Below are 27,150 nucleotides of genomic sequence, written 5' to 3' on the forward strand. Positions count from 1 at the left end.
TTTGTTTTATATTTTTGCTGGGTTTTCCCCCATTTTTTGTAGCTAAATGATATCTCCATCAGGTCGACTATCATGGCTTGTAGATTGCTTTCTTTCAGGTTGCTCCAGAGCTGTCCAAAATAACATCAGAAATTGTCACTAAGAAATACTGTCTTATTAAATTGATCAGTGTAAGCCAGTAACAAGAAGACAGGCACTGAAGTTACCTCTCTGTTTAAACACTTCTCAAACAGTTAAATAGCCAACAGAAGCAAAAACACTGAGTATAAATGAAATGAAGGGGCTGACACACTGTGTTTAGCATCCCAGAGGTGTAGATGGCCACTGCTTGGTTCTCAGGTAATTTCTTTTTCTTCCAGGTTATAGGAACATTTTTCCATATCAGGAGATGAGCTCCTATAGGAAAAGGTTGTTGGAAATGGAAAGCAATTCAGTGAGAATTGTCAGCTATTTATGCTCTTTAAACCAAAACAAACCACGCGTTTATTTTGTGGAACCAGAGAAGAAAGGAGTTGATGAATTATGGGCTGGCCTCCTGCAGGAGGATTAAACATTGGCACTAATTAATGGCCAGTTAGCAGAGCACCATCTTGATCTCAGTGGAGGTTGACTGGATGGGGGCCATAAATCCAGACTGCAAACCGGAGCAGCCTCAAGATGCTTCTTCATTCCAGCTAAGTGGGATGGTGGCCCTCAGTTGCTGGGACAGTGTTTAATAGGTCAGAGTTTTGGATTTGCAGATCTATCCCATTCCTGCTGGCTGTGCAGCCACTCAGTACTGTTGTTAATTGTTCTAGGGCTTCAGTAGGTTTTTACAGTGCTCTGTTTTCCCCTTGCAGGCTTTTGGCCAGTCCTTCTCTGTTCACCGCAAAGTGGCTGAAGATGGTGAAACGCGGGAAGAGACTCTTCTCCAGGAGTCTGCATCAAAGGAAGCCTATTACCTGGGCAAGATTTTGGAGATGCAGAATGAGCTCAAGCAGAGCAGGGCTGTGGTCACCAACGTTCAGGCAGAGAATGAGCGCCTCACTGCTATTGTCCAAGACTTGAAAGAGGTAAATGGGGCTGAATTTCTTTGGCGTATCATGGTGTCTTCGTTTGAAAAGACAGGTGTCTGCTAAGGAAGGCAGGAGCCTCTTCTGAAATGGAAAAAATGTGTAGACTCTCTCCCTCCGAATGGTTATAAATTCGAAATTAAAGGGGGCTTTCAGGCCAAAATATGAGAGTAGGAATAAAAGTTTTTATTAAGGAAGAAAATAAAAAGATAAAATAAACAATGCAGTGAATCAAAACAACACTGACAGAGTCAGAATACAACCTGATACCCTGTTGGTCAGGGTGTTTGCAGCAGTCCAATTGGAATTGTGGCCGCAGTCCTCCTGGAGTGTCATCCTGTAGAAAAGGGTGTAGGTCTTCCTCTGAAGAGGAAGCTGTTCTTCTGGGAAATCCAGTGCAGCAAAAGCCTTGCTGGTATTCCAGAAACTCACGATTATATCCAGTAGAAATGCTTGGCTCCTCCCTCTGGGCAGAGCATCTCACAATGGGATGCTGTGACTTTTATTACTCATGCAGTGACATTCAATAGCCCATGAACAGAAGATGTCTCCCCTGGGGGAGGATTGGTTTGTGGAAGAGATAAAGAAAACTGCCCAATTAAGAGAAGATAACTGCCACACCTCTAACAGATGACAATTGAATACATCTTGCCTTGCAATCTAGCACACATGGATAATATGGCTCTGAGTAAACAAAATATTACAGGAAATGAAAATGCTCACCTCCCTATCTGTGATATTCCCAGAAACCACGTGGCCTGAGAAGGCTACAATTTAGAAAGGAGAAAATATAACTTCTATTGGTTTTAAACAACACCACCACCTTACAAATATAATAAAACCAATTCAAGAAGCTGTAATTGCCTAAGCACCCTTATCATTTTGCACTGTATTTTATAGTACTGAATTTTACATCAGCACATTTTCTGCACACTTCTGATATTTATGCAACTTTTCTTTCTTAGCATTTACATAATTTCGCAGGTATTCTGGACTGCCTAGAATTAAATGAAGCTTTTGCTAGTTTTCTTCTACTGTAAAGCAAAATTAAAATTGCATGCTCATGTTGAGAAAATGGGCAACAGTAAGGAAGTCAGATGTAGTTATTGACCGTGTGAGACATCAAATAATTTTGATGGAGAATTAAGTAATATTTAATAACTTTTTTTTCCCATTGGAATCTGGAAATTATGGAATGTAGCAGAACAACTACATGCAGGGGAGGGCAGCACTTGGAAATGAGCCCACATCTTGCCTGCATTCTCCAGGAATGTTTAGACATAAGGATTCTCCCTACTGTCCAGCTGCTGGAGGAGATACTTCCTATGTGATTCTTGAAAGTGATTACTTAATGCATTAATTTGTTAATATTAATGGTTACTATGTTTTCTGTAGCTGAATGGAATAGCATCCTGTTAGCATACAGAAAGCCCTGGAACAGGGTGTCCCTGCAACTGAGGCCTTTACTCCCATTGAACATTTTTATTGTACTGGACTTGCCCATAATACAGATCAGGTTTCAGGAAGGAGTACACACATTCCAGTTGTTCACATATTCCACTTAAAGTATGTGATTGCAATTGCTGTTGCAGGGATTAACAAAAGAAAATCAAATCTATTTGTAATTATTTTTGATCTACTTGTCCTAAAATCCTATCTTAAAATATTCTTGGTGGCAGGCAGCCAGCTGCTGACAGCCCTACCTGCTTGGTCTAGCTCACAGGTCCTTGATGGCTTGGGGTTCAGATACAAATGAGCAACCAAGTTAGAAAAAATGCACATTTGTCTTTCTACTCCATTCTTTTCCTCTGGGATTCCTTCAAATGCAAATCTCCCTTCCATTTTCTATGATGGTTATTGATCTGCAGTTTGTTCAGGAGGCAGTTTCAGTACCTGTCCTCCCTGGAATATTGATTGTCCTCATTTCTTTGCTGATAATAGTAACCCCTAGTGTGAAGCCAGCTGCAATTATTTCCTGCTCTAATGCTAAATAGAATCAAGCCATAGTAGTTAATTAAAATGCAGTAAAGGAATTTACTTGAATAAAAATAAGGCTGATAAACTGATTGTTATTACTAAGATGATGTTGTACTCCAAGTATCAAATCCTTGACTATGTGGAATTTTTATTTTGTGTTACTACAATCAGTGTAGGCAACATAAATAGAATTAGTGCAATCAGTTCATTACACCACACACTATTATGATTAATTACTTGAATAATAATAATAAGAGATAGAAGGTGATTGGCACTTACTTCAGGCTCTTTGTGATTTTTTTTCTCACTGAATTATGCTGGTATTTCAACTTGTGCTCAAAAGAATCTCACTTGTGCCCAGCCTGGTATCCCTTGGTACTGTAGCTGTCATGTCCAAGCGCCTGCAGAAAGGACATGACCTTCTCCTGTAAGTGTTTATGAATTTGTCTGCTTGGTTCTGCCTCCTGCAAGCAGGAAAAAGCAGACTAAACTTACTCCAAATCTTGACAGCTAAAAAGGTGAGGAAAAAAATTATGGAGTGTCTGGTATGTTTTGGGGTAAAGCCAGAATTAGGTGCTGCCGTGGGTGGATTGCTACAATGAGGAAGCAATTTGTCTCTTTAGGCAGTAAATCTGGAAATCTAATTAGAGAAAAAAATGAAAGAAAAAATGTCATTTTTATGTGGGTTTCTGAACTGAGTGATGCAAAGGTAGATGGGTAGATTCTGGACATAAGTAACCTGATTGTGTCCTGTCTTTTCCCCTCCCTGCCCATTACCTCTTCCCCTCAAGAAAAACACGCTTTATGGCTGTTTTTTAGGCCTTAAGATATTTAATAAACTAAACTAACAAGCAAAAAAATAATTCCTTTCACCTTCAGCCTTACATAAAGGTTTGAATAACAGCTGTGTGGTTCTGGGCATAGTGTTTTTGCATGGATGACACAAATGTATGGTAGTTTCTCCATGCACTCATCCACTTAGGGTACTGAAGACTTATCAGTCTTCAACCTGATACCCTGTTGGTCAGGGTGTTTGCAGCAGTCCAATTGGAATTGTGGCCGCAGTCCTCCTGGAGTGTCATCCTGTAGAAAAGGGTGTAGGTCTTCCTCTGAAGAGGAAGCTGTTCTTCTGGGAAATCCAGTGCAGCAAAAGCCTTGCTGGTATTCCAGAAACTCACGATTATATCCAGTAGAAATGCTTGGCTCCTCCCTCTGGGCAGAGCATCTCACAATGGGATGCTGTGACTTTTATTACTCATGCAGTGACATTCAATAGCCCATTATCAGTCTTCAGTAGATAGGTGGGTTTTCAACAAATGACCCCTGTTATTGGTATCACACTCCTAAATAATACACTCAGTGCTTCTCTACTCTGCAGCTTGTCATGGCAGTTATCTGATGAATTCATTGTGCTCTTTGAATTTGCACAGAAATCCATAGTCATATGAATGTGTGTGAGCATTTTCTGAACCATCAGAATGCACTTACATGAATGCTGATGGCTTTTAGCAACCCTGGGAATTCCTTAGCCCTGGAGTTTAAAAATTCATACATTTTAGCAAGTATCTGCCTTACAGTCACAGCTGATGTCTGCAGGGCAGCTTGACCTGCATCTCCCTTGCTATAAAAGGGAATATATCAGGCTCAAGTCTCTGGAGAATTATGCACCTCAGACTGCAAAAACAAACAAACTGATTTCAGTACCCATATCTTGGAAAAGATGCTTTTTTGAGAACTTGATCATGTGCTTCACCCTGATGGGCATTAATGAACCAGGAATCTCTGAACATAGATAGCTTTCTACTTCATGTTAAAATGATTAAAAGAGTAAAACACCACCAGCTTTATTTTTGATGTAATAAAAATCCCTAGAATGTTGAATAGGAATCCTATTAACTATCACCTAACTAAATAAAATATACACTTTGAAAAGCTGGTAGATTTTTCTTCTCCCACCAAGACCTCAGATAGGGAATGTAGGCTGTTTAATTTGAACCAAAACTATGCAGATTTTAAAACTGAGACTAGAGATACAATATTTTAGCAGTGAGAGACTAGATTTACAAAATCTGTATGTTAGGCATCACACAGTTTATGATGGTGGCCTCTCTGTATGGTGAGATCATTATGGTTATTAAATCATGTAACCTTCACTAACAGTATATAAATTGCCCTCATTTATTATAAATGTTTAAAAAATACTTTGAAAAAACATGTCTTTAAAAGACAATATTTTATCTTTTTCTAATTTTCTGGAATCTGTTTTTCTCCTGTTTAAAAGCACTGTTCACTTATAGCTGGGAGATGAGTAACTTTTTCTCATTTGTGCCAGTGAGAAAATCTCTTCTCATGATAACCATAACTTTTATTGGTGTATAGAGATGAAATCACTACCTTGAAGCTGATAACTGGCAGATATGGTTATGAAAGCCCAGATGACCCAGCTCAGAAGCTGGAGCAAGTTTTTCCATGCTCACAGACAGGAAATCTCCATATAGAGATGATGTCTGTATATACTCCTCCATCATGGGAAGGCTGAACACCTTGGAGCTGGGCATCTGACTCAAAACAAGTGGCAACTGGAGGGGAAAGAGAATGAGGTAAAGATTGAAGCAGGTGACAGTGTAGAAAATGGAGATGAGTGGTGATACAGTTCAAGATTTGTAGGTGTTATGAGATTAGGCTGACAAGTTGTTTGGGGTGGGTGGGTGAATGTCTTGGTGTCTGAAGGGGCTGGCAGGTATGGACCAGCTCTTTCTTCCCATTAAGACTAGTGAAAAGGAGAAAACCAGGATGGAAAAGGGTTAAAACTCCATAGGCTCTCTACAAAAAGCCACTGCAGCAGCTGCATGAATTGCAGAAAGAAATGGGCACCTGGGTGCCTGCAGCCCATGAGATAACAGATGAACAGGGGGCTTTATGTGATGACAATATTAATGGGCCATGGAAACAGCACACACCTGGGTTTCTGGAGGGGAAAAACAGGAAAGAGGGCAGTGGAAGAGTGGGTGGAGAGAAAAATAGAAATTTGTGATGTATTATTTGCCAAAAGCAGGTGAAAAAATGTCTAAGGTGAAGTGCTGCCCTGGTGCCCTTGAAATCAATAGCTAAACATTGATTCACTTCAGCAGTACAAAAATCTTGCATTTCATGCTAATCAGAAAATGTGTGGCCATGGTAGCCTGGATTTTTTTGAGGGGAACTAAGGTTTGAAAACAGAAAAAAATTACAATCATTGTCTTCAAGCTGGCTTTCATCTAAAAAGTTATATATTCAGAACTGGACTTTCTATATTAAACGTGGCTTAAATCAAAATCTGCTGTTTCCTATTTAGAAATTACATTCTTTCAATCTGAAAAATTAGGGGTTTTTTTGTCTTTTACAATTTTAATTAAAACTTGAAACTTTTAAATGTGAACACATATAGTCAATATGCCATCATGGTGCAACCAGAGCAAACACACCAATTTCAGATTCCTGTTTTTCTGCTTTGGGTTTAGATTTGGGTACATAGTGTATCCTGTATAATGCAGGATGCCCTTAGATCCTTTGTACATTCAATTGTCATCTACTGCTGGAAGCTCCCACAGGTATTAGGTGCTTCAATTTCTACCTTTTGTAAAATTTTGTGTCCATATAAAGGTATGGCTTGGCCTGAGGTCTGTCACTACCCTGTTGAGTACAGCTGTAGGAGCTACTGGGGTCTTCCAAGGAGAGGTTTCCCAGCTGGCCACCTCACTGAGTGATTTCCTTCCATCTGATGACTGTGGTGGTGAAGTTTGGGTCTCCAGTTTATTCTCTGTCCTGGGATTTGTGAATCTACTTTGTTCTCTGAAGAAAGTGCCCTAGCAGTTGGTTGGCAGGCTCTTTGTTCCTGCAGATGAAGCTGTTCCACATTGTTGGGAGGTAGTGTTTTGTGGGCCAGGAAGAGTGAGGCTGAGCAAGCTGATGAGAATGACTGTAGCCTAAAGGCTAAACCACTCAGATGGGAATAGGGAACAAATTCTAGTCCCCATATCAATTAAAGTTGGATAAGAAGTACTTAATATTAATTGGGTCAGAGAGCAGAATCGCAGCCTCTACTCTGTGAGGTGGCAGCCCTCAGCACAGGCTGTCTCCATCCCTCAGAGAGAGTGTGGTCTGCAGCCTGGCCCTTCCACGGCAGGTGGCCTAACTGCTGAGCTCTTGGAGGGAGGTACTCTGGGTAACCAAGTGAGGTGACTTTTACCAACTCTGCATTGAAAAAAGACAGAAAAGCTAAGTCTGGGAGAGGAATCACTGCTAGGAATTATGTGCTGCAGAAACACCTTTTAGCTGCTTGGCTGTAGTGACAAAGCTAGTGAACTCTCTTCACTTTTGTTAGCTTGCTTTTCTTGTAGTTGTCTAATTTCCTTTGTGCCTAGAACAGGAACCCTGTGGTTGTGCTCTGGTGTTTACCCCAGACAGTGAAGTGATTTAAGTGACTGCAGTGTTGATTCTGACCATGCAGGATCCCTACATGATCTCATCTGCTCCCTTGTGGTGTTGTCCTGTGCTTTCCAGTGTCTGCATGCACAGCCTTATCCCACTCAATCTATGTGGAGTGGAAGTTTGCTTTGGCATCTACGCCAGTCAAAGAAAACTTGCATTATAAATATTTATCTCCTTGCTGATATTAAGGTGGCACTTGCAGCAAGAGCCTTGTATCGTGACCTGGACAAGGGGATCAAGTGCACCCTTAGCCATTTTGCAGACAGCACCGAGTTGGGCAGAAATGTTGTTCTGTTGGAGGGGAGAAAGGCTCTGCAGAGAGATCTGGACAGGCTGGGTTGATGGGCTGAGGACAAAAGAATGAGGTTCAACAAGGCAAAATCCTGTATTTGGGCCACAACAACCCCAAGAATCACTACAGGCTTGGAAGACAGTGGCGGGAAATCTCCCTGGTGGAAAAGGGCCTGGGGGTGCTGGTTGACAGCAGCTGAACGTGAGCCAGCTGTGCCCAGGTGGTCAAGAAGGCCAATGGCACCTGGCCTGTACCAGCAATAGTGTGGCCAGCAGGACCAGACAGGGATTGATCCCCAGTACTCAGCACTGGTGAGGCCACACCTTGATTCCTGTGTCCAGTTTTGTGGCATGAAAGATGTGACAAGAAGGACATTGAGGTGCTGGAGCAAGTCCAGAGAAGGGCAGTGGATCAAGGGTCTGGAACACAAGTCCTATGAGGAGCAGCTGAGGGAGCTGGGGGTATTTAGTGTGGAGAAAAGGAGGCTCAGAGGAGCCTTTATCACTGTTTGCAACTTCCTGAAAGGAATTGTAGCGAGATGGGGATTGGTCTCTTCTCCTAAGTAACAAGTGGTAGGACAAGAGGAAATGGCCTCCAGTTGATGTCAAGGGAGTCTGGATTGAATACTAAGAAAGAAATTCTTCCCCACAAGAGTGCTCAAGCATTGGAACAGGCTGCCCAGGGAGGTGCTGGGGTCACCAGCCCTGGTGGCATTTAAAAGACACATGGCTATGTTATTTGTGGATGTGGTTGAATGGTGCACTGGACATGCTGCGTTAATGGTTGGACTTGATGATTGAGATATTTTCTAACCTGAATGATTCTGTGATTTTTAGAAGGAGTATAATTAAGAAAATATGCTGAAGTATTCAACATGGACATTGTTAATGGTGTTTTGATCCTAATGGACCTTAATGCAAGCACTGCTTTTTCAAAAAAAGCTGTAGGAGTGAGATAGAGTGAGCTCTAGTGCTGCTACAGCAGCCAATGGTCATGACTCATGGTCAGCCTCATGGTCAATGAGGGGTGGGTGTCAGGTGTCTGAGAAACAAAGTGGAGCTGGGTGTGATAGAGAAACGGCAGAACTGTTCTGCCTATCAGGAGAGTGCTCACATCTCAATTTAGGGCATTTTCAGCATAATCAGTAGAGTTGACAATATTTACATTCCTTTGTTTTGGAAGTTATTGTCAACTGGTTAGAACCAGCTCTAAATTAGGCTTATAATATGTGTTATTTTGCCCACTGAGAGGTGTTTTTATTTTCTCTCACCTGTGTTTAGAAAAGCCTGCCATAGGGAGATTCTGCCAGGCCACCCTCATAAATGTTTCTCTCTTTTTCGCTGATAGTGTTAATGGGTGATGTTTTTGCCTTAAGAGGCTGCAAAAATGGCTAAAAATATATTGTTTCCATCTGCTTTCAGGAAAAACTTCAGATGGCGATTAGTCTGAAAGCTTGTTACATGGTTTCCTCTGCTCTGTACATGTACTTTCCCTGTTCACAGGACTTCTGGAAAGAAACAAAATAATTTTCTTTATCTTGGAGACAAAAAGATACAGCAAGCTGTGGCTTGCAATACTACCAAATCTCTCTTCATGCTGTGAAATTAATGGGTATACTAATAGACTGATGCTGTCTCTCTGGGAGAGAAAGAGCTTTGAGTACAGGCTGCAAGACCACTGTCAACTGCTTCGGAGTGTTCCTATTAACAGACAAAGATTTAATTACAGATCTGCCATTCAGCTCCATCTTCTGACTTCGTTGCCACCAAAAGCTTTCTTTGGATTCTTGCTTCACAATTTGGCTGACAAACCACTCAGGTGAAACCAAAGGTGGCTATGGAAAGATTCACCTTTTGTTTCCTGAAATGTGTTTTATGATCCTAAATTGCTATAATCACTCATAAGATGGTTGTCTTTCTAAGTTCATACTCCTCATAAGCAGCAGCTGTAATAGAATAGGAAGGTCAAGGGTTCAGGATAAATACATTTTGTTGTGGCATTGTTTTCTTAGGGTAACCATCTCATTGTTTTGCTGTTCTTACCCTCAAATATACTTGCAAGCCACCAAAAGCATCTTTGAGTGGTTGTGTTTCCAGTTAGTGAGCCCAAACAAGGATTTTGGATACAAATTTGGGATTTGACACATTCATGACACTGTTTTCTTTGGCAAGGTTCAGGCTTTTAGCTCTGCTGGGAATAGCAGAGTCAAACAATGGACACTAGGGAGGTCAAAAAAAGGCCAAGTGGGATAATGGAGCATAACCAAGGGACTGTTGCATAAATACAGAGTGCCTTATTAAAAATACTCAAACTCCCATCTCCTTCTTTCAGAAAAGGGGCCTCAAATAGAGAATGAAAGAGGGTGCACTTTCACTGCCCTTGGTAATCTTTGGGCAGTAATTAATCAAATCGGGATCTGGCAGTGCTGGGTCTTACATAAGTTCTTTGAAAGAATGACCCCTTATTTGTGCCATGGTGGTGTTTTCAAACCCTTTGTGTCCCGCTTTGTGCAGGGTATTGAGTGAGCACGTGCTGAGAGGACAGCTCTGGAAGCCAGAGGTGTTACCTGGGTTTAAAGAAGAGTGAGGCATGTTTCATAGAGGATTGGGCCATCAGTACTTCTGCCACCTGAAGATCCAGTCCAAGTGCCCAGGGCTGATAGGAGATGCCAGGGAAAGCATCTTGATATAATATCCTTGTTTCCCAGTATCCCACTGGTATCACACACCAGTGGCTGCTTGGATATTGGACTAGCACCTCTCTGAACTTGTCAAGACATTATTTTGCTTTTTCTTGTGGCCTCTACTTTTAAAATGTGTAACTTTTCTGCCTTGCTTTTGTTTCTGGATGAGGAAGCCCTCTTAAGAACTTCTTGAGCTGACTCATTCTTTTTCAGTACTAATTTGCTGGTTAAAAATTACTTGGGCTTTTTTCTATTCAAGTGGTGTGGAGTAAGATGTTTTTTGGCATTGCTGGGATTAGCTGCGTTGCCAGTTTTTACAGAATCCTTGCAATGTGATCTGGACTCTCAGGAGCAAGAGCTCAGGAGCTGTGCTCACTTGTACCTTGTGACTTCATTCATTAGCCTGGGATTAAGTGAGAAAGGAAAAATACCCTGGGTGCCAGACTTTATGAAACTTGAGTCCAAAACCTTAATAAGTAGCCTTCCAGATAAAGTAAAGGCATAAGGAAAAGGAGAAATTTTTGCTGGAAGTCCTCACTGCCTGAGTGCATAAGCAAATAGGGCATAAATTGTGGTGACATGTGTCACTGATAAAGAATATTAAACAACAAATGAAGGTAAGTTTGTTGCCCCTGTTCTAATTAGTTTCCTTTGATTTTTTTATTAATATCCTGAGCAGTTTTCAGTTAAAAAAGAAAAAAGATAATTAAAGCTTCCCTGAGAGACTTCTTCCCAGTCATTCAGTGTTAGAATGTGCCTGGCAATTGTTGAGTGCTTTAAGCCTTCAGTACTCATTGGGATCTCACTGGGATTACAGAACAGCAATCTGGATGTATTCCCAGCCATCAGTACACAAGGGTCACACTTGTCTCCTGGGAATTAACATATGCACTGTAGCCCTGCATGATTGTACCTTCTGTTGTTGATTTTCTCCTGTTCCCTGCCTATGGATGCATCACTGCCTGTTTTCTTTCCTCCTAAACTTTTTGCTCATTTTTAAGCAGTACAGAATGGATGGCACTGACTGGTCATTGGTTCAGAGATGAGATCCATCAAACAAAACTGAAAAACCCAGTGATCTCTACTGGAGCTGTGATTAATTACTTGGACCTTAGGGAAACTCATGGGTGCTAATCATATGTTGACAGTAATTATCAACCAAGGTGCTTGAGCTTCAACATCTGCTCTTATTTGTTCAAAACCCACGTTTATTTTCAGTCTATTTTTTTTTCTTGTCTTTTAATCGATACGAATTTGTTTGTAAGGGTTTCTCCTGGGATTTAGTAGGTAATTTTGGGAAATGGGATTTACCTTTTCCTGGGAACGTGTCTTGGCTGCCAGGACATGGAACATTGTCTGTGACCTGACCCCCTGACCCCAGAAGTGCGTGATTTGTGAGGCGCAATCAGAGCAAGATGGAGCAAAACACATCTAAATTATGCCTTTGGATTGTAAGCAACTACTAAAGAGGTTTTTGGCAAAAAATCCCCCCCCCCCAACAAAAAGAAAGAAACCTTGTAGAATCAAAACCTCTGAAACCCTGAAAAATATGAGGAAAGTCAGCATCTTTGGGGTTTATATTTTTATGCTCTTTATGCTGGTATTTCCCCATTAAGACTACATCTTACAAAACTGAAGTCTGTTCTGTGTGGCAACCTTGAGGCTATCCTTAAATGTGGTCCTCTGTGGGGCAGATGCTTCTCTTCAGTTCCCCACTTCTGCCTCAAAACCTCAAACTCATTACCACTTTGTCATTGGTATGAAATCATTAATAAGTTCTTGGCTCCCATCATCTGTACTAATTGTGCTTTCTACAACAAGGGGAAAATTTATAAGAGGAAGGTGACAGAAGGGTGAACAGCAAGAGCCTCAAATGTGCCACCTCTTTTTCTCCCTTTGCCCTTATTACAATATATGACACAAGCTGGTTATTTTTAGTTTTAGTTATTCTCAGCAGTCAGTGCCAGTCAGCATCCAGGAGGTGGGCAGCAAGTCAGGCAGAGGTCAGACAGTGTTATCACCCTTTCATTGTGATGGTCAAATCCACCCTTAAGCTTCAGGATTGAGAGTAATGCACTTTTGCTGGCAAACGTTTTAGATGTGTACGTGCAGATGCTCATACATAACCAGAGCTTGTCTGCTTCTATGATGCTATTGTTAAAATAAACCCCATCAAATAGGTACGACTAGATATGAATGCAATTTTTGCCTTTGCTGCTCATTCATTCTGCCTGTGCAGCCTTTCCTCTCCTCCTGAAGCACAGTGTGTTGGCTCTTTCAGCTAAATGTGCCTTGAAGGCATCGTCGTAGAGCTGTGATTTTTGAGTTCAGAGAAATGGTTGGGCTGTCTGCTCTGACACTCACTGTGAACTCTGCCTGAAGAGTGGCTGTGGCATCACAGTGTCAGCTCAAAGTGAGCTGGGTTAAAAATGGGTCATTTCCCACCAGTCCTGCACACCTAGTCACGAAAAGGGCATCCAGAGGCAATGCTCTTCACTAGTGCAACACTGTGAGGTTTGGCTCATGATACAGGGGGTTTTGCACTTGTTTCTTGGGGTCCCTTGTGTCTTGTTTTCCTGAGGGAAGTGGCAACACAACAGCAGTGAGAAGACACAGGATTCTGCTTCTTTGCTTAGTAGCTGGATGTGATTAAAGTGGCAAGGGCAAAATTCTGGGTCAGTGTGGAGGAAGGAAAGTGTTTCTTTCACAAGCAGCTTCTCTCACATGCTGTGACTATCTGCCCTTCCCAGATAAGGCACACAGAGAGATGCATGAGAAAAGCGGGGAAGAAAGAGTAGAAAATTCAAGAAATAGGTATGGATGGGGGTTGGTTGTCAAATAAAAGGGAATATATTAAAGGGAAAACTTGATAGTTTGGTCTATATGAAGTCACTCTGCTGGTGTGGTCACTCTGTTGGTGTGCTCCACAAATGTGAGAGGAAAACCATGTCCTTGGTCAAGGCAGAAATGCAGTGAGGAAGTATGGAATCTACAGACCCCTTTGCAAGATGTTCATAGGCACTTTGTAGAGCTCGAGCTCACCTTATTTTGGCAGCAATTCCCATTGTCATTTTACTGCACAATAAGTTGCTAAGCAGATAAGACATAGCTAGAGATGTAGATTTATATGATTGATGTGTTCTTGATACTAATTTTATTGAAGATCTTTGAGCCATTATTGTGAAAAATGCATATTATATAATTGGCTCTTCACAAATATTAAAATGAATACTATTTGTGTTATGTTGGAAAGTTATGCTGTATTAATCTCTTTTAAGTAGTATGGTAAATATAGTTTTTAGGCTATAGCATAATATTAAAATAGAAACTATGTGATATAAGATAGTTTTTGTAACTAGCTCAAGGAATGGAAAAGATAATCAAGAAATGCTTTGCATTATCCTATCTGGATAGCAACAGCCACCAAGATTCCAAGAGAAGAATTATTGTCTTCTCATTGGGAAAGCTCAGACTTTGAGGAACCAAGAAGGTTGCTTTACAAGATGGGGAAGGGAAGCTAAAATTAAGCAGAAACACCCTAGTTTGAAAGGAATGTTTGACTCATGTATGAGATATATGAATATGCAATAGGCTATTGCTTTTAAGGGGTAATCCTTTGTTAGCAAGGTGTGCTTTTTGGTGGAGTGCTAGGCACACAGACATCTGTAATTCTTTGCTTTTTATTGTCTCTTAATGTCCTACTTTTCATTACTAATTTTATTACTATTAAACTTCTAAAATTTTAACAAAAGTGAATGGTGTTTTTCACAACCATCATCCAAATATTTGAGCTTTGGAGTCCAGGATGTAGAACTGTTTTTTGTGCAACTTGGTTTGCTAGTGCTCTGTAAATGTGGTGGTGATTTGAAGTCAGCCCCTTGACAGCTTTCACATACTCTCTTTGCATTTTTGTTTTTATCTATTGTAAATACTTTAAAAAAGCCAGTTATGGGTTTTGCATTGCCACTTTTCTTGCCCTCTAGAATTTATTACTTAATCTTTCTTCCTCTTAACCTACCTAATTTCTTCCTAGCAAATCTGCTATGAGATGGAGCTTTATGCCAGAGTCATAACTGCCATAACTCACTTTTAAAATAAATCACTTTATCTGCTAAAAGTGAAATTTAATCTTAAATTGCTAATAAAATTCAAAAACATTTCTGTATTGTTAGTCCACTTGAAATTATATTAACATTTTCAAGGGAAAGAAGTAATGACAGTGCATGTTTTGAAGCTCAAAAAGTGAAAAATTTTAGAGTATTAGGAAGGAAAAATAAAACTAGGTGGGTCTTTAAACTTAAAATGGGAAGTGCACAGTCTTGGTGGTGCTTCTTTTTAAGAAAACATCCACCTTTTAGCATGTTATCAAGAGTAATGAACTCTTATTTTGTGGTCAGCTCCAGCACAGGGCAGCTGCACCACCTGTCTTGTGCTGCATTCAGGCTGTGGATTGCCTGGGTGAGCTGTGGACCAAATGTCAGGAATTCAATGCATGCTGTTACCCAGCTTCTCACTGCAGCTATCAGAAAGGCAAGGCAAATCAACCACCAGCTCAGCTTCAGCAACATTTATGTAAATTAACCATTCTTTTGCCATATACTTTGGGGAATATTTCCTTTTCATATCCACTAATTGCATGTTACAAAGTGAAATGCCAACTTACCCTACCAAAGTATATAGTTTTATTTTTAGCTGCATTCAGAAATATCAAAAATACTGATTCTTTGCACAGTCAGAATAACCACTTCTACAACCTCTGTAACTCTGTGCCTTGAGGCACAAAGAGCCATGATCACCTATTTAAAGACAGGCTAGTTAGCAAAAAAATGTTTGATTTTAACTGCAACTGGAAAGCTCCTTGCTTTCCAGTTGCAAATATATTGGAGATTGTTTCCATCCCTGTTGTCATTTCATTAAAAATCTTGGCAATAACTCAGAGTGAACTGGAGAGGTAATCTTTCTTTCCATCAAGAAGCAAATGCAAAGTCTGGTTTATCATTCTGTTTTTCGTATCATATTGCAATGACCTCTTCCTCAGGGATTGTAAGCAATTCCAGGACATTAAAACCAAAATAGGCTGGTTTCTTCTTTATTACATACCCCTGCTTAAGGAACTTTAGCCATGATTCTTTCTTTTCTTTTCAATACTGCTGCAAAATTTATAAGCTACATCATCTTGCAATACTTGTCTTATTGCAAGAAACCTAAAACCACAGTCAGTTTTTGTTACATGTGTTTAAGCATTTTTCTTTAACAGTTTTTTTTTTTTTTTTTTAATGCTGAGTTTTAGAAGGGAATCACTTCTCTTAGTTGTGCCTTGTAGTAGTGGAGCCAGCTCCAAGCATCATTCCCATCTGAGGGCTGGAAGGTCAAGTTATTTTTAAATCTAGTGCTGCAGCTGGAAAACAGTTCAGGCACTGTAAAGGTGTAATTCAATGGGATGGTAAAATGGGTTGTGAAAACAACGATAAAGTAAAATACACACATGTCACTTCCTCCACTGAAGCACATAATTCAGGGTCTGTTGGGGTGAGAAGCCATTTGCCTTCTTCTCTTCTGGCTTTCTCTTTCCATGTCCTGTCTGTAATCCATTAGAGACTTTCATTATTTCAGCATGATTGGGGTTAACTTCTAAACATGATTTATTGCTGCCTTCTCTCATGAATACAGAGATGGAACTTGTTTTTTCAGCTAGGATATTCTCCAGCTAGATTGAGATTTTTTTTTTCCTTGCTGTAATTTTCAGTTTATCATGTGGGGTTTTATTGCACAGCCTTGGTTCCTTCAAGGGTGAGGAAAATTAATTTGGTTTGAGAGAGGTTGTATGTGAAGTAGACATTTTGATTTTGGTTTTAGGAAGCACTTTCTTGTTCTCCAGAAGATAGACTTTAAAAAAAAAAAACTATTTAGCATTTTCATAGAGGGTTAACTACTTTTCATTTAGAAAATACCAATAAGCACTGAAACAGTAATTTGACCCATCAGCAAAGTGCACCTGTAATATGAAATGTCTCTCACCTCACGTTTCCTCCTGTGCTGCAGCTCCTGCTGATGTGTGTGGTGTTCATGCATTTGACCAGCTAAACAGCATGTCCATTGCTGTACCAGTATCCAGAACTTGCACATACCTTGGAGAGAGAAGCTTTGCTGAAATATAAAAATGCAATTTCTTTCAAGAACTTCTGCAGCTAGATAGAGAATAAGCAAATTATTTTAATAGCAGAGATAATGTTCACCTTGGGAAAACTTTCTCTGTGCTTACCTACTTATTTTTTCTCAAAAGAGGACTCAAACTGCCTTTAAAGTAAATTGTTCATCACATATCACTGTCACACAGTCCAAGTCGCATCTCACACCTTAAATCCAGCCAGATTTTAAGATGTAGCTGTCCTGGGAGGTTTACCTGTGATGATGGAGATGTGGCTGGGTGTGCTGAGCTCCCTTGTGCATGGCTGGGCTTTCAGAGGGCACTGATTGCCAGAAACGTGGTGCTAACAGTGATTTCCTGTGCTGTTGAGTGGCTGGCAGCACGTGGGGCTTATTTGAAGAGGATTTTTCTCCCAGAGGAAATGGATGAGTTCCTGTGGTTCCAGAGTGGCTTTTCTGGGAGTGGATAAGCAGAACAGCAGTTGACTTATGAGGGGACATGGATATGAAAGAAAACCAGAAGCACTAGTAGAGCATCTTTCCTGATGAAGATAATGAACATGAAGAGGTTGTATCTGGGCCTTGTCTCTGGACTGATGAGATGCTAGGCTTTTGTTTGTCAAGATTGCTGCTGTGTAAGGTAAGTAGGATTGGAGTTTTAAGAGGAGCTAATGGAAAAAAAAAACCCCAACATTTAAAGCTGATTCCAGGTCTTTTTTTCAGCCAGGAAATTACTTTTGTAGATGTCACTTGCTGTTGTTTCTGAGTAAAGGGAGAACTCTAGATATGTCTTCTCTTGTGGACTCAAACATTTTTTCTGTGTATCCCCTCCCAGGAGAACTGTCTTCCATTCTTTACCTGCGTGTTATTGACTTTCAGTGTATTTTACAGCCTTATCCTTTTAATAATTTCATGCCTTACTCAGGCCAGATATGTGCATTTCAACTATTTTCAGTGTAAAAATCGCCTGAAGGCAAACTTGGGCATGTACTGCATCTTCAACTTGGTTAAGAATGTCCTTATTCAGGGAATGCAGTGGTTATGCCCTCCAGCACCGTGCCATTATAGAAAAATCACCATCCCTCAGCTTTGTGCACTTCCCCTGCTTCAAGGGTGTTAAACCTCACAGTTATTGTCAAAAAATGAATGCAAGAGTTGAACTGGCCTAAAGTTCTGCAGCACAGAAAACATTTCCAACCTCCTAACACTGTGAGAGTTGCCCCAGAAGGCTTTTCTTTCCCTTAAGGTCCAGCCAGCTGGCTACAAGAAGCATCTTGGTGCCAGACCAGACATGAGAAGCTCTGCTCCATTCTGTGGACTTACTTGACTTATACTTTTCTAATGTCTATGTGAGGGATAAGTTTTTGAGACTTTAAGTGTTTGTGCTTTTTCCCCCTTCCTCTTTGGCATCAGCTGAACCATATCTAGCATATATTTGCCTCATTGTTTGAAAATTGCTACTGAAAATTTCTCTGTGTTGCTGTTAAATCATTTACATGATGGCTTGCTAAGTCAAAGGAAAAAACAACCACATAAACCCTCAGTGCTTGTCTTTTCCATTCTGTAGAATTGAATGAATTTTTTTTGTCTGTGTGCAACACTTCACTTAGAGCTCACAAATGGAATTTTTAGCTGTTAATGATTATAGTGATAAAACCAATTATTTTTTTTCTGAAAAGGCTCTGCAGTGCTTTGTAGGCACAGAAGTGCTTCAGTAACTGCTGTAATTAAAACCTTTCTCCTTTGGAACATATGGCAGGATGGGATAAACAGGCAGGAAGAAGAAAGCTTTGTATGAAACACATAGTGGGGAAAAAGTGCTTTGGTTGGAGACAGAAGCAATTTTATAAATTCAAAAAGTGCCCAAAGCCGCCATGGTTTGCCCTCTGTGAATGCTGTCACACATGTTGTGGCTGGGCACGCTAAGCATGCTCTACACTTGTCTTTTTGATGGGTAAGATGAAGGTGGATGTGCAGTTCAAGATAATCTTCTCCAAAAGAACACCCTGCCTACAAAGAAACCAAACCCAAGGTCGCTACCAGCAGACAAATTAGGAGAAATTAGCTGTCTCTGTATGGGATTTCCTTTTAGAACCACTAACATTACCATGGTGGACAGTCCATAATCTTTGATTCCATGGGAAACAAAATATTTCTGCCTCACCCTCAGAATGTTGTATTCATTTCTTAGGAAAGTAATTTTCTAATCTTATGGTAGTGATAAAGATCATCTCTATAAGTGAGGTCTAGTGATGCCTGGTGCTGCCATCTGTTCAACTCCCTGCCTACTTGGTGAGATAATTTTACCAGTCTGTTCCTATAGCACACACTTATTTTACTCATATGAGGGATAAAATACTGTGGAAATAAATCCTGTTTGCAATAATACTATTTTTTTTAACCAGGACATATTTTGCCAATTTCCCACCTCTTTATATAAAAGCCTGCATTGTTTTGACTGCCAATAGAAAATCTGCACTAATTTAAGGTGTATAATTTGTACAGATTTGTTATAATGAGGTGATTTTTTTTGCCTGTAATGGGATGTTGAGCACTGAGGCTCAGCTTTCCATTTTTAGTAACTGGCTGCCCTCTTGCATTTTTTTGGTCTCTTTGACACTTGGTGATCTATGTGAGATGAGGGAGGAAGTTTGGATGAAGAGGATGCTGGTTGCATCCTAAAGCTCAGAAATTCCTGGGATTCTTGTACTCCTAACACTAACTGAAGTGTAGTGCTTACCCTACCAAAGTTCAAAAAATTGTAATCTTCTTTCCAGTGTTCCTAATACTGAAGAGCTTTTGACAGAGTTAGTATCAATCTGTTTGTTTCTTCTTTATGTATTGCAAAAGAGAACACAGAATCTGTCATGTAGCAACTCTCACATGTATATTGTGTGTCTAAACATGGAAATCACTAGCAACATTCAGCACTTTCCCTGATGGAGTATTTTAAGAATTTCCCATCATTTTTTGGTGTGTTATTCATTTACAGGGTATTACAACTGTTTTCCTCTTTAAAGAAAGGTTTTTTTCACTTTTAAGAAATCCCTTCTACATAAACTCTTCTGTTCCATTTCCCATTTACTTCCAAAGCTGTGTACCAATGCTAAATCCAAGTTTCTAATTGATATTCTAGGCAGGAAAAGTTGTATCATTGGCTTTTGTTCTCCTGTGAAAGCCCATACTAATGGAAACTGCCTTATATAAAACAGTCCCCTTTCACCTTGGGAAACAAAGAGGAGTTCCTGTCTGAAACAAATACTGTGGTATTTCAGTGTGTTCAGAGAGCTGTGCTGAGCTTTATCCAGAGCATTGGCTGTCCTTAGCAGCATGATTCACACTCAGCACCGGTGTTGTGGTGATGAAATAAATGGTACTGCCACAGTGGGGCCATCTCTGAGCCACTGGCCAGGCTGGGAGAAGCCCTCGGGCTTTGTGCAGAGCCTGGCAGAGAGCTGGCGCTTGACCTCTGGGCCAGTGCAGGAAAATAGCTGTGCCTAGGCTGATGTAGGCTGTGAGACCTGCTGCCCTCTTTACCCTCCCTTCCAGTCTTGCACTTAGCAGAAACATGGGATCCTCTTCAAAGCTCACCAAATTGACAGTGTGTGAAAGTTTCCTGTTTGAATTCCTCCCCTGATTGTCCTGGATTTGGGTCAGTCTTAGGATTTCTGTGTGGAAGAAAGGGAATGATGCTGGAGCCTTTGGCATGGGGTATCTCTTACCACAGTCAGTTACACCTGTTTAGCTGGAGTTCTATAATAAGGGAAAATAAAATTTGTTTGTGATTAGTCAAGTTCTGACTAGTTTTGATTTATTACCCTTCATCTGAAGCAAACATTCAGGGCCTTGCAAAAAAACCCCAACCCTATTATAATATATATAACAGGACATATGTCATATATACGATCTTATGACTGTTTCCATTGTATGCTTTTAGTGTGGGTTGATTAACACACACTGGCTGGTATATGTTAAAAATATGTATTCTCACCCTTGATCTTAAAATGAAGGGAAAACTTGGGAGAAAATTTTATTAAAAAAAAAAAGGGCATTTGATTGCAGAAGATATCCTGAGGTTCGCTAGGATTATTAGAGACTGGTTTGTTTCTCTGCCCCTGAGACAGACAACAGTGACAGAGACTGCTGCTATTGGTCTGTTTCTGGTTTCCGTTATTGGGGCATGATATTTTCTTCTATTTTAGCAAATGAATAAATAGCTTAAAACATATGTCAAAACTGAGATATGAATGCATTTTATTGATCAGGTTTGGTGAAGGATCAGCCTGCAAGATTAGCAATCTTTAATTCCTTGCAAATTTGAATTTAGCTATTAAACATTATTTGTATGCTTTTAATTAAACCCCTGTTTAACCCGAATGTCTGATATTGGGGAGAAATTAGCATTTGATGCAAGTTCAGCACACTGATGCCTCTGTTGAAAAAAATAAGAAGTGAAGGTTGGAGGGGCAAAAGAACAAATCATTTGGACAGTCTTTAGTGGGAAGAAAAAGGACCAGAAATGGTAGTGAGAGCAAAAATGGAATTGGTGGTGATGTTGGGGTGGTAGGTTTTTATTACTGAGTTTAGACCAAATCAGGGCAGGAAAAGCTTTCAGTACAATATTTAGATTTTAGAAAATATTTACTGGAATTTCTCTGGGTCACCCAAACACTTCCCTGAGAGAATGAGAAAAAAGAAAATGAAAGAACAGCAGCTCCAATCCCTTAATGGGATGGACTGAGGAAAATATTTAGGCTTTATGCTGCATTTCTTTACAAAAATGGTCCTGGTAGAAGGGGTTGTGATACCATATTGTGCTGGGCTAATTAACAAGAGCACATCTGCATTCTGTCTAGATGCTCCTGAATCTCACCTGATCTCTGAGGGACTCAAGAGTATAGAGGGAAATAATTTAGGGTTCAAAGGCTCATGTCTTGTCCTTTTGTTGCTATGTGAGAGCTGTCTTCAAAAGCTTCCCATTTAGTGATGATGGCTGGAAAGCTCCACAGGGAAAGTGATGGTTCCCACTTTCTGAGGACTGAGGCCAGAAATGGATATTTAGCTTAAACTTGAAGCTTTGAACTATGCACAGAAAGAATTTCTTGCTTTATGGAAATGCAAAGATTTTGACTTGGTACCTCTTAAGGTGCATAATCAATGTCTCTGAATTGTAATGGAGATTTTCTTTTACTAGAGCAGCTCAGCTTTCTTCCCTGTGCTTGCTGCAGCTACAGCACTCCTGTAGCAGGCACCAAACTGCTTCAAAGCCATGTCCACCCTACTTTGGAACATTAAAATGGGTAGCACTTTATTTTCATATACTGGGGCAGTTTGGCCACTTGATCTTAAGGAGCCTCCATTAACTAAGGGAGGATGAGGGCAAAGAGCAGACAGATGTGGCTGCAGGATTAATTTCTTCTCCTTGTTCTTTCTGTCCTTCACAAGAGGTACTGTACAGGCTGAAGAAAAAAATACCTATGTTATGGAAGTTCTGATGTGATCAAAGGCAGAGACTATTAAACAAGGGGAAATGCACTGCCAAAAGCTGTGATTACACTGGAAGTTCTGTTTGGGGGATTTTTCCCATTCTGCCCTTGTATTTGGCAATGTCCTACATTACCATGCCCAGAGAGAATGGTGCAGATGTGCGGTGTATCCTATGATTGATCCATACATACATTTGTAGGGAGACACACAGGGTCAGGAAGATGGCAAGCCAGTTCTCTGGTTGATATGCTGGGTAAACTCACCCTCAGTATAATAATTAAGAGCCCAAGGAATTGTTGCAGCCTGGATTGTTTTCTCTATAGACACTGGTAGCAGTATTTCAGTGATGAAAAACCTGACAAAAGTCCACAACTGTGTAGGTACGACATAGAATATATTGATCAGTGAACAATGGGGAGTTCATGAAATTTCATCTTATTCCTGTTGCTTGTCTGAATTCTGACCTGGTTCAAGTGTGATGTTGGTTTTTTCTCCCTGAGGTTGGCTGTCATTTTATTAGATTGATTATTCTGCTGCACTTTTCTTAGTGTATAACAGAGTTCAGTTGTGCTGTATCAGGCCATTGGGTGCATGACAGAATCAGAACTAGAAAACTTGCATTTAAGTAGTTATTTGCTGAAACTGATACTGAATGTCATTAGTAATGATGGTATGTTGAGGCCATGGTTGAGAGCTTTAAGAAGTCAGAGAAAAATTAAGAACACTGAATTCAGAGCCATTCTCTAATGTTTTGTTGTATTTTATATTAAAAATAAATCAGAAAAAAACCAAAAGGAGCTTAAGCTATCAATCAGCAGTGGTCTAATGGGAGGGTAGGAAGCAGAGGGAGCCATTAAGATTTTGAACTGCAGTCCTTCACTGCCAGGGAAGTTTCTGAGCAGTACCTGGAGATTTACAGTCTAGCACTTCCCTGTTATCCATGGGTGCCCTTGCACCTCGGGGGCATGGCTGAGGGCTGGATGGACAAGCTGTCACACTGCCCTCATCTCCCCGGGCCACCAGCGGGGCCAGTCTGGCACCCCATTTCACCCAGCTGTCACTGGCAGGCTCGAAGGCTTGAGAGAAGGCTCAGTTCAGAATTTGGAAACACTGATATTGCCATAGATGAGGCTTAGGTGAACAATATATTTGAAATTCAATGTTTTCCCCTCTGCTTTTCACATGGATGTGTTTTTCTAGATTTCCATAAATCTGGAAAGAAAGTACTTCTTCATTTATCAAGGTCCTTGAGCACAGCTTCAGCAAGGACAGGAAAACTCCTTCCTTTTCTTGCTGCAGCTGAGCCCCCAGAGCTGCTGAGTCCGTTTGCTCACATGTGCTATACTGATCATCAAGATTACTTGATATTTGCCACTGTCCTCCTCACGCCGCAAGGTCTTTATAGAAAATTAACAGTGCTTTGGGTGGATTTATCTTTAGATTTCTGAAGGGCTGCTTGCAGGGTTTTTTTGTGTGTGTTCCCAGTTAGTTTTTATCTGTATCTTATTAATGTATTATTGATCTGTTTTAGCAGAAGGCTTCATCTGTCAGACTAACACCCATTGTGAGCTGGGTTAAAGTCCAGTAGAAACAAATGGTGACAGGAAAACAGCAGTGGTATTAAGGGGGAACACCAGAGAGTAGAAAAAAATATATCTAAACATAATTTTTATACCCATAGCTAAACAATCCCATAATTTGCTTGATATTTTCCTCCCTGAGCAAATACAGAATTTATGGCTTTTTTTTTCCCATTTTGATGCATTGCAGGCAGTTAATGATAGTGTTTATTCAATTCCTGAAGGAATAATTTGATTTTAAGGCTGTGCAGCCATAGGCAACATACTTCAATGTATGTAAGAACTGCAGCATTAATAGTCAGTCCTTGCACTGTGTTCTTATGGCATGTATTACACCTGTATTTGTCCTGCATGCTGAGCAGCAAGAATCTTGTTTGTGCAGCATTAAAGGCAAAGATAGAAAACTGTCAGCATGAAAATTATTAGTTCACTGTAAGATGTATATAAATATACATTTGTATAAAGTAAATGTGTGAAATTTATGCTCTGTATTAGAATAAAAAAAAGAGGCAGATTATAAAAGCCAAGAGCAGGTTTCAAACCAATTTATATTGAACAGTGAAGAGTGTTACAGCCACACTTCCTGAGTACAGGTATTTTTACTGACCATAAATACATTCAGGTAACCTCCAGTGCAATTTACTTGACCAAATCTTTTATGTGGGCATTTGTATTCATGAATCACCATGTATGCTGTAATGAGTAAAAATTTTGTCTAAAATTCAGTCCTAAAAGTCGTGGTTTACAGACAGATGAGGTACTTAACTTTGACTTTATTTGCTACCTAGGTCATTCAAATATATGCTTTAAAATAAAAACCCTAAGCCTCGTATGAAAAAAAGCCATTAGTCATCAAGGCATGTTCATCTTTTTAATATTAATCAGCTGGTGTTTCTGAATTGATGTTTCTGTTCATGCCACAGAAGAATTAGTGGGGGTGGGTGCGTGCTCTGCACACAAGGTCAAATAGGCTGCAGAATGCTGTGCTGCTTTTTGCAGCAGATGGGTAATGTTACATGGACTTCAATTACTGCAATTGCTCCTGACTTTGAGGAAGTACTCTCCCTTAATAATGACAGATTTGGCCATGTAATTATATTTAAATTCTGCGGCTCAGATGTGTTTGTTTAAAGATGCCATGCCTCTGCCCATCTGGAGAAGAATAATTAGTGAAGTTTAACTTTCTTGTTGTTCCTCTTTTCATAGAAACCCTTTATACTGTATTGATATTTTTCAAGGGGAACTTGAAAGAGCCTGTTGTCATTGGGAGGGTGGTGGGTGTCAATTCACAGAGCTTTTAAAACACCTCTGCAGCCAACGATCTGCAGGAATAATTTTGTTGAGGGATGCTCTGCTATGAGCACGGGCTTATAGAGCTCCTTTGATGTTGAGCTCTCAACAGCTCCTCTGCAGCACAATAGAGAATGTGCCAGCAGATGACCCCTTGAAATAGATTTGTACCTGTGAAGAGGTTTTTTTTAATCTCCTTTACCCACTTTTTCACTCTACTTTTTAGAAAGTACTAAATATCTCTTATTTCTTTCAATGTATTTCTCCTCCAGTGTGAGGAACAGTGAAGAACTACTGCGTTATTTGGGGTCTCCTTTTATTTTTCCCCCCTCCAATATGTACTTCTTGTTGTAGTTCATTGCCCATCTCCCTGCATGTCATGCAAGGGCATCTAAAGAGTTTGCTCTGTGGTGGAAACTATCTGGAATCCTCATTTCTTACCTGCTTTTCTGGTTGAAGAGGCTGAGAGATGGCTGAAGATGGATAGAGTGGGCAAATGGAAGTCTCCTACAGGGAGGAACAGATGCATTTATTTCTTTCCTTCTGTGGGCAGGAGAAGAAATACTGTTTTTGTCTTTCAGTGTGGAAGACTCTGCTTCAGATTTGACATTCAAAATAGATCTATGGCAAAAGCCAGGAAGCAAGTGTCTGGGAAAGTTGATGGGATTGTTGGAAGTCTTTAACAAGAGATTAGATGGATATCAGGAATGGCATAGATGTAGTTGCTCTTATCCTGGGAAAGATAAATGGACTACTAGATGCTGCCCAGGGGCCCCTTTGAGATCCATTTTTATTACTTTTATGATCTTTGGTAAGCTAAGGATCAGGACTAGTTACATGTCTGATTAATTTGAACTCAGCCCTCTACTAATTTAACTGCACTGACCCAGGGACCAGGTTTATTGGTACTGCTGGTACTGCTGGCCAGCCCTGGGTCTGCATGTCAACTCCCTCATCTTTCTGTGCTCTCACCCAGTCCTGCAGCACAGCCTATCCGCAGCAGGGGAGAGCAGAGGCACTTGCTCACAGACATGGGTGTTGCAATGTCTAGCTGGTGTTTCCAAGACTAAAGATTGGTTTAGCGTGGAAATTGGAAAAAGCAGAGCTTGGGTAGTACTTCAAGGCAGGGCAGGTTGGGGAGGCTAAGCTGAGAGCTCCAACCTGGCACGTGCATCCCTTGGCAGCACAGCTTGATTACTGGTGTGAGGAATAGAGAGAGGGAGGTAGGACTGAGCTGGCAGCCAGCTGTAATTAAAATAGCTCCAAGTCCTGAGGAGGAGTATAGTAAAAAATCTGGTGGCCCCGGATGCAAGGAAGAAATGATGATGTCTGGCTCCAGATCAGAAGGCTGAAGGATCTGCTTTATTAAAACTATACTATATTGCATTAATATACTATTTAAAGAGATACTGTACTATTCTACATACTTACTTCTTACTTACCTAACTCAAACTCGTGGCTCTTTGCTGAGCATCCGAGACACAGCTGGATCCGATTGTTCATTGAACCCAAACAACCTTCATCAGAATCCAATCAAGCAATCACTTCAGGTAAACAATCTCCATACCACATTCCACATGGGGAAAACAAAGGAGCAGAGATAAAGATTTTCTCTTCTTCTCTCTGTGCTTCTCCTGAGAGACAGAATTATGTCTCTCTGTCCAGAGAATGTGAATGTCACAGAAGAGGAGCAGTCACCATGGGGAACAGAAAGCTTACAAGGAGCATAGCTCTGTGCCTGAAACATGGGACAGTGGAGCCACTGCCCAGCATGCCTATGTTATGAATAACTGTGGACTTGCTGGCTTTCGCTATTATGTACTGGCTTTTGCAAATTATTATTAATCACAATAGTTTTGATATAGTACAGTTTATAATCACTTCTAACTGCTTTAATATAGTGTAATTAGTCAGCTTTTGTGGCCAATATATTAGTGTGATAAACATATAGTTTAAGCTTTTGCAAAATACTAAAATAGAGACAATGTGTTGTGCATTGTAATGTTAACTTTTGCAGAAGTAGCTAATGCTTTTTTTGTGTAACTAACTGACAATTGTAAGAATAAATTAGGTAATGTTGATTTAATGTACTTGAGGAGTATCTTATCTGTATGATAAGATAACATTGAAAAGAACCAGGAAAATAAACATTGAAAGAAAGAATGCAGGAGG

At 40.4% G+C, this 27,150-nt stretch overlaps 1 protein-coding gene across 6 annotated transcripts in view; it reads left to right on the top strand.

The window, feature by feature from the left end:
- BICD1 (BICD cargo adaptor 1) overlaps positions 1-27,150 on the top strand; it is a 158,057-nt gene that overhangs the window by 79,049 nt on the left and 51,858 nt on the right. For all 6 annotated transcript variants that reach the window (XM_053978425.1, XM_053978427.1, XM_053978426.1 and 3 more), the window contains exon 2: positions 840-1,052. In XM_053978425.1, the coding sequence (XP_053834400.1) occupies positions 840-1,052 (213 nt within the window). The remainder of the gene's footprint in view (positions 1-839; positions 1,053-27,150) is intronic.

Source organism: Vidua macroura, chromosome 5, assembly GCF_024509145.1.
Source record: "Vidua macroura isolate BioBank_ID:100142 chromosome 5, ASM2450914v1, whole genome shotgun sequence".
Taxonomy (NCBI): Eukaryota; Metazoa; Chordata; class Aves; order Passeriformes; family Viduidae; genus Vidua; species Vidua macroura.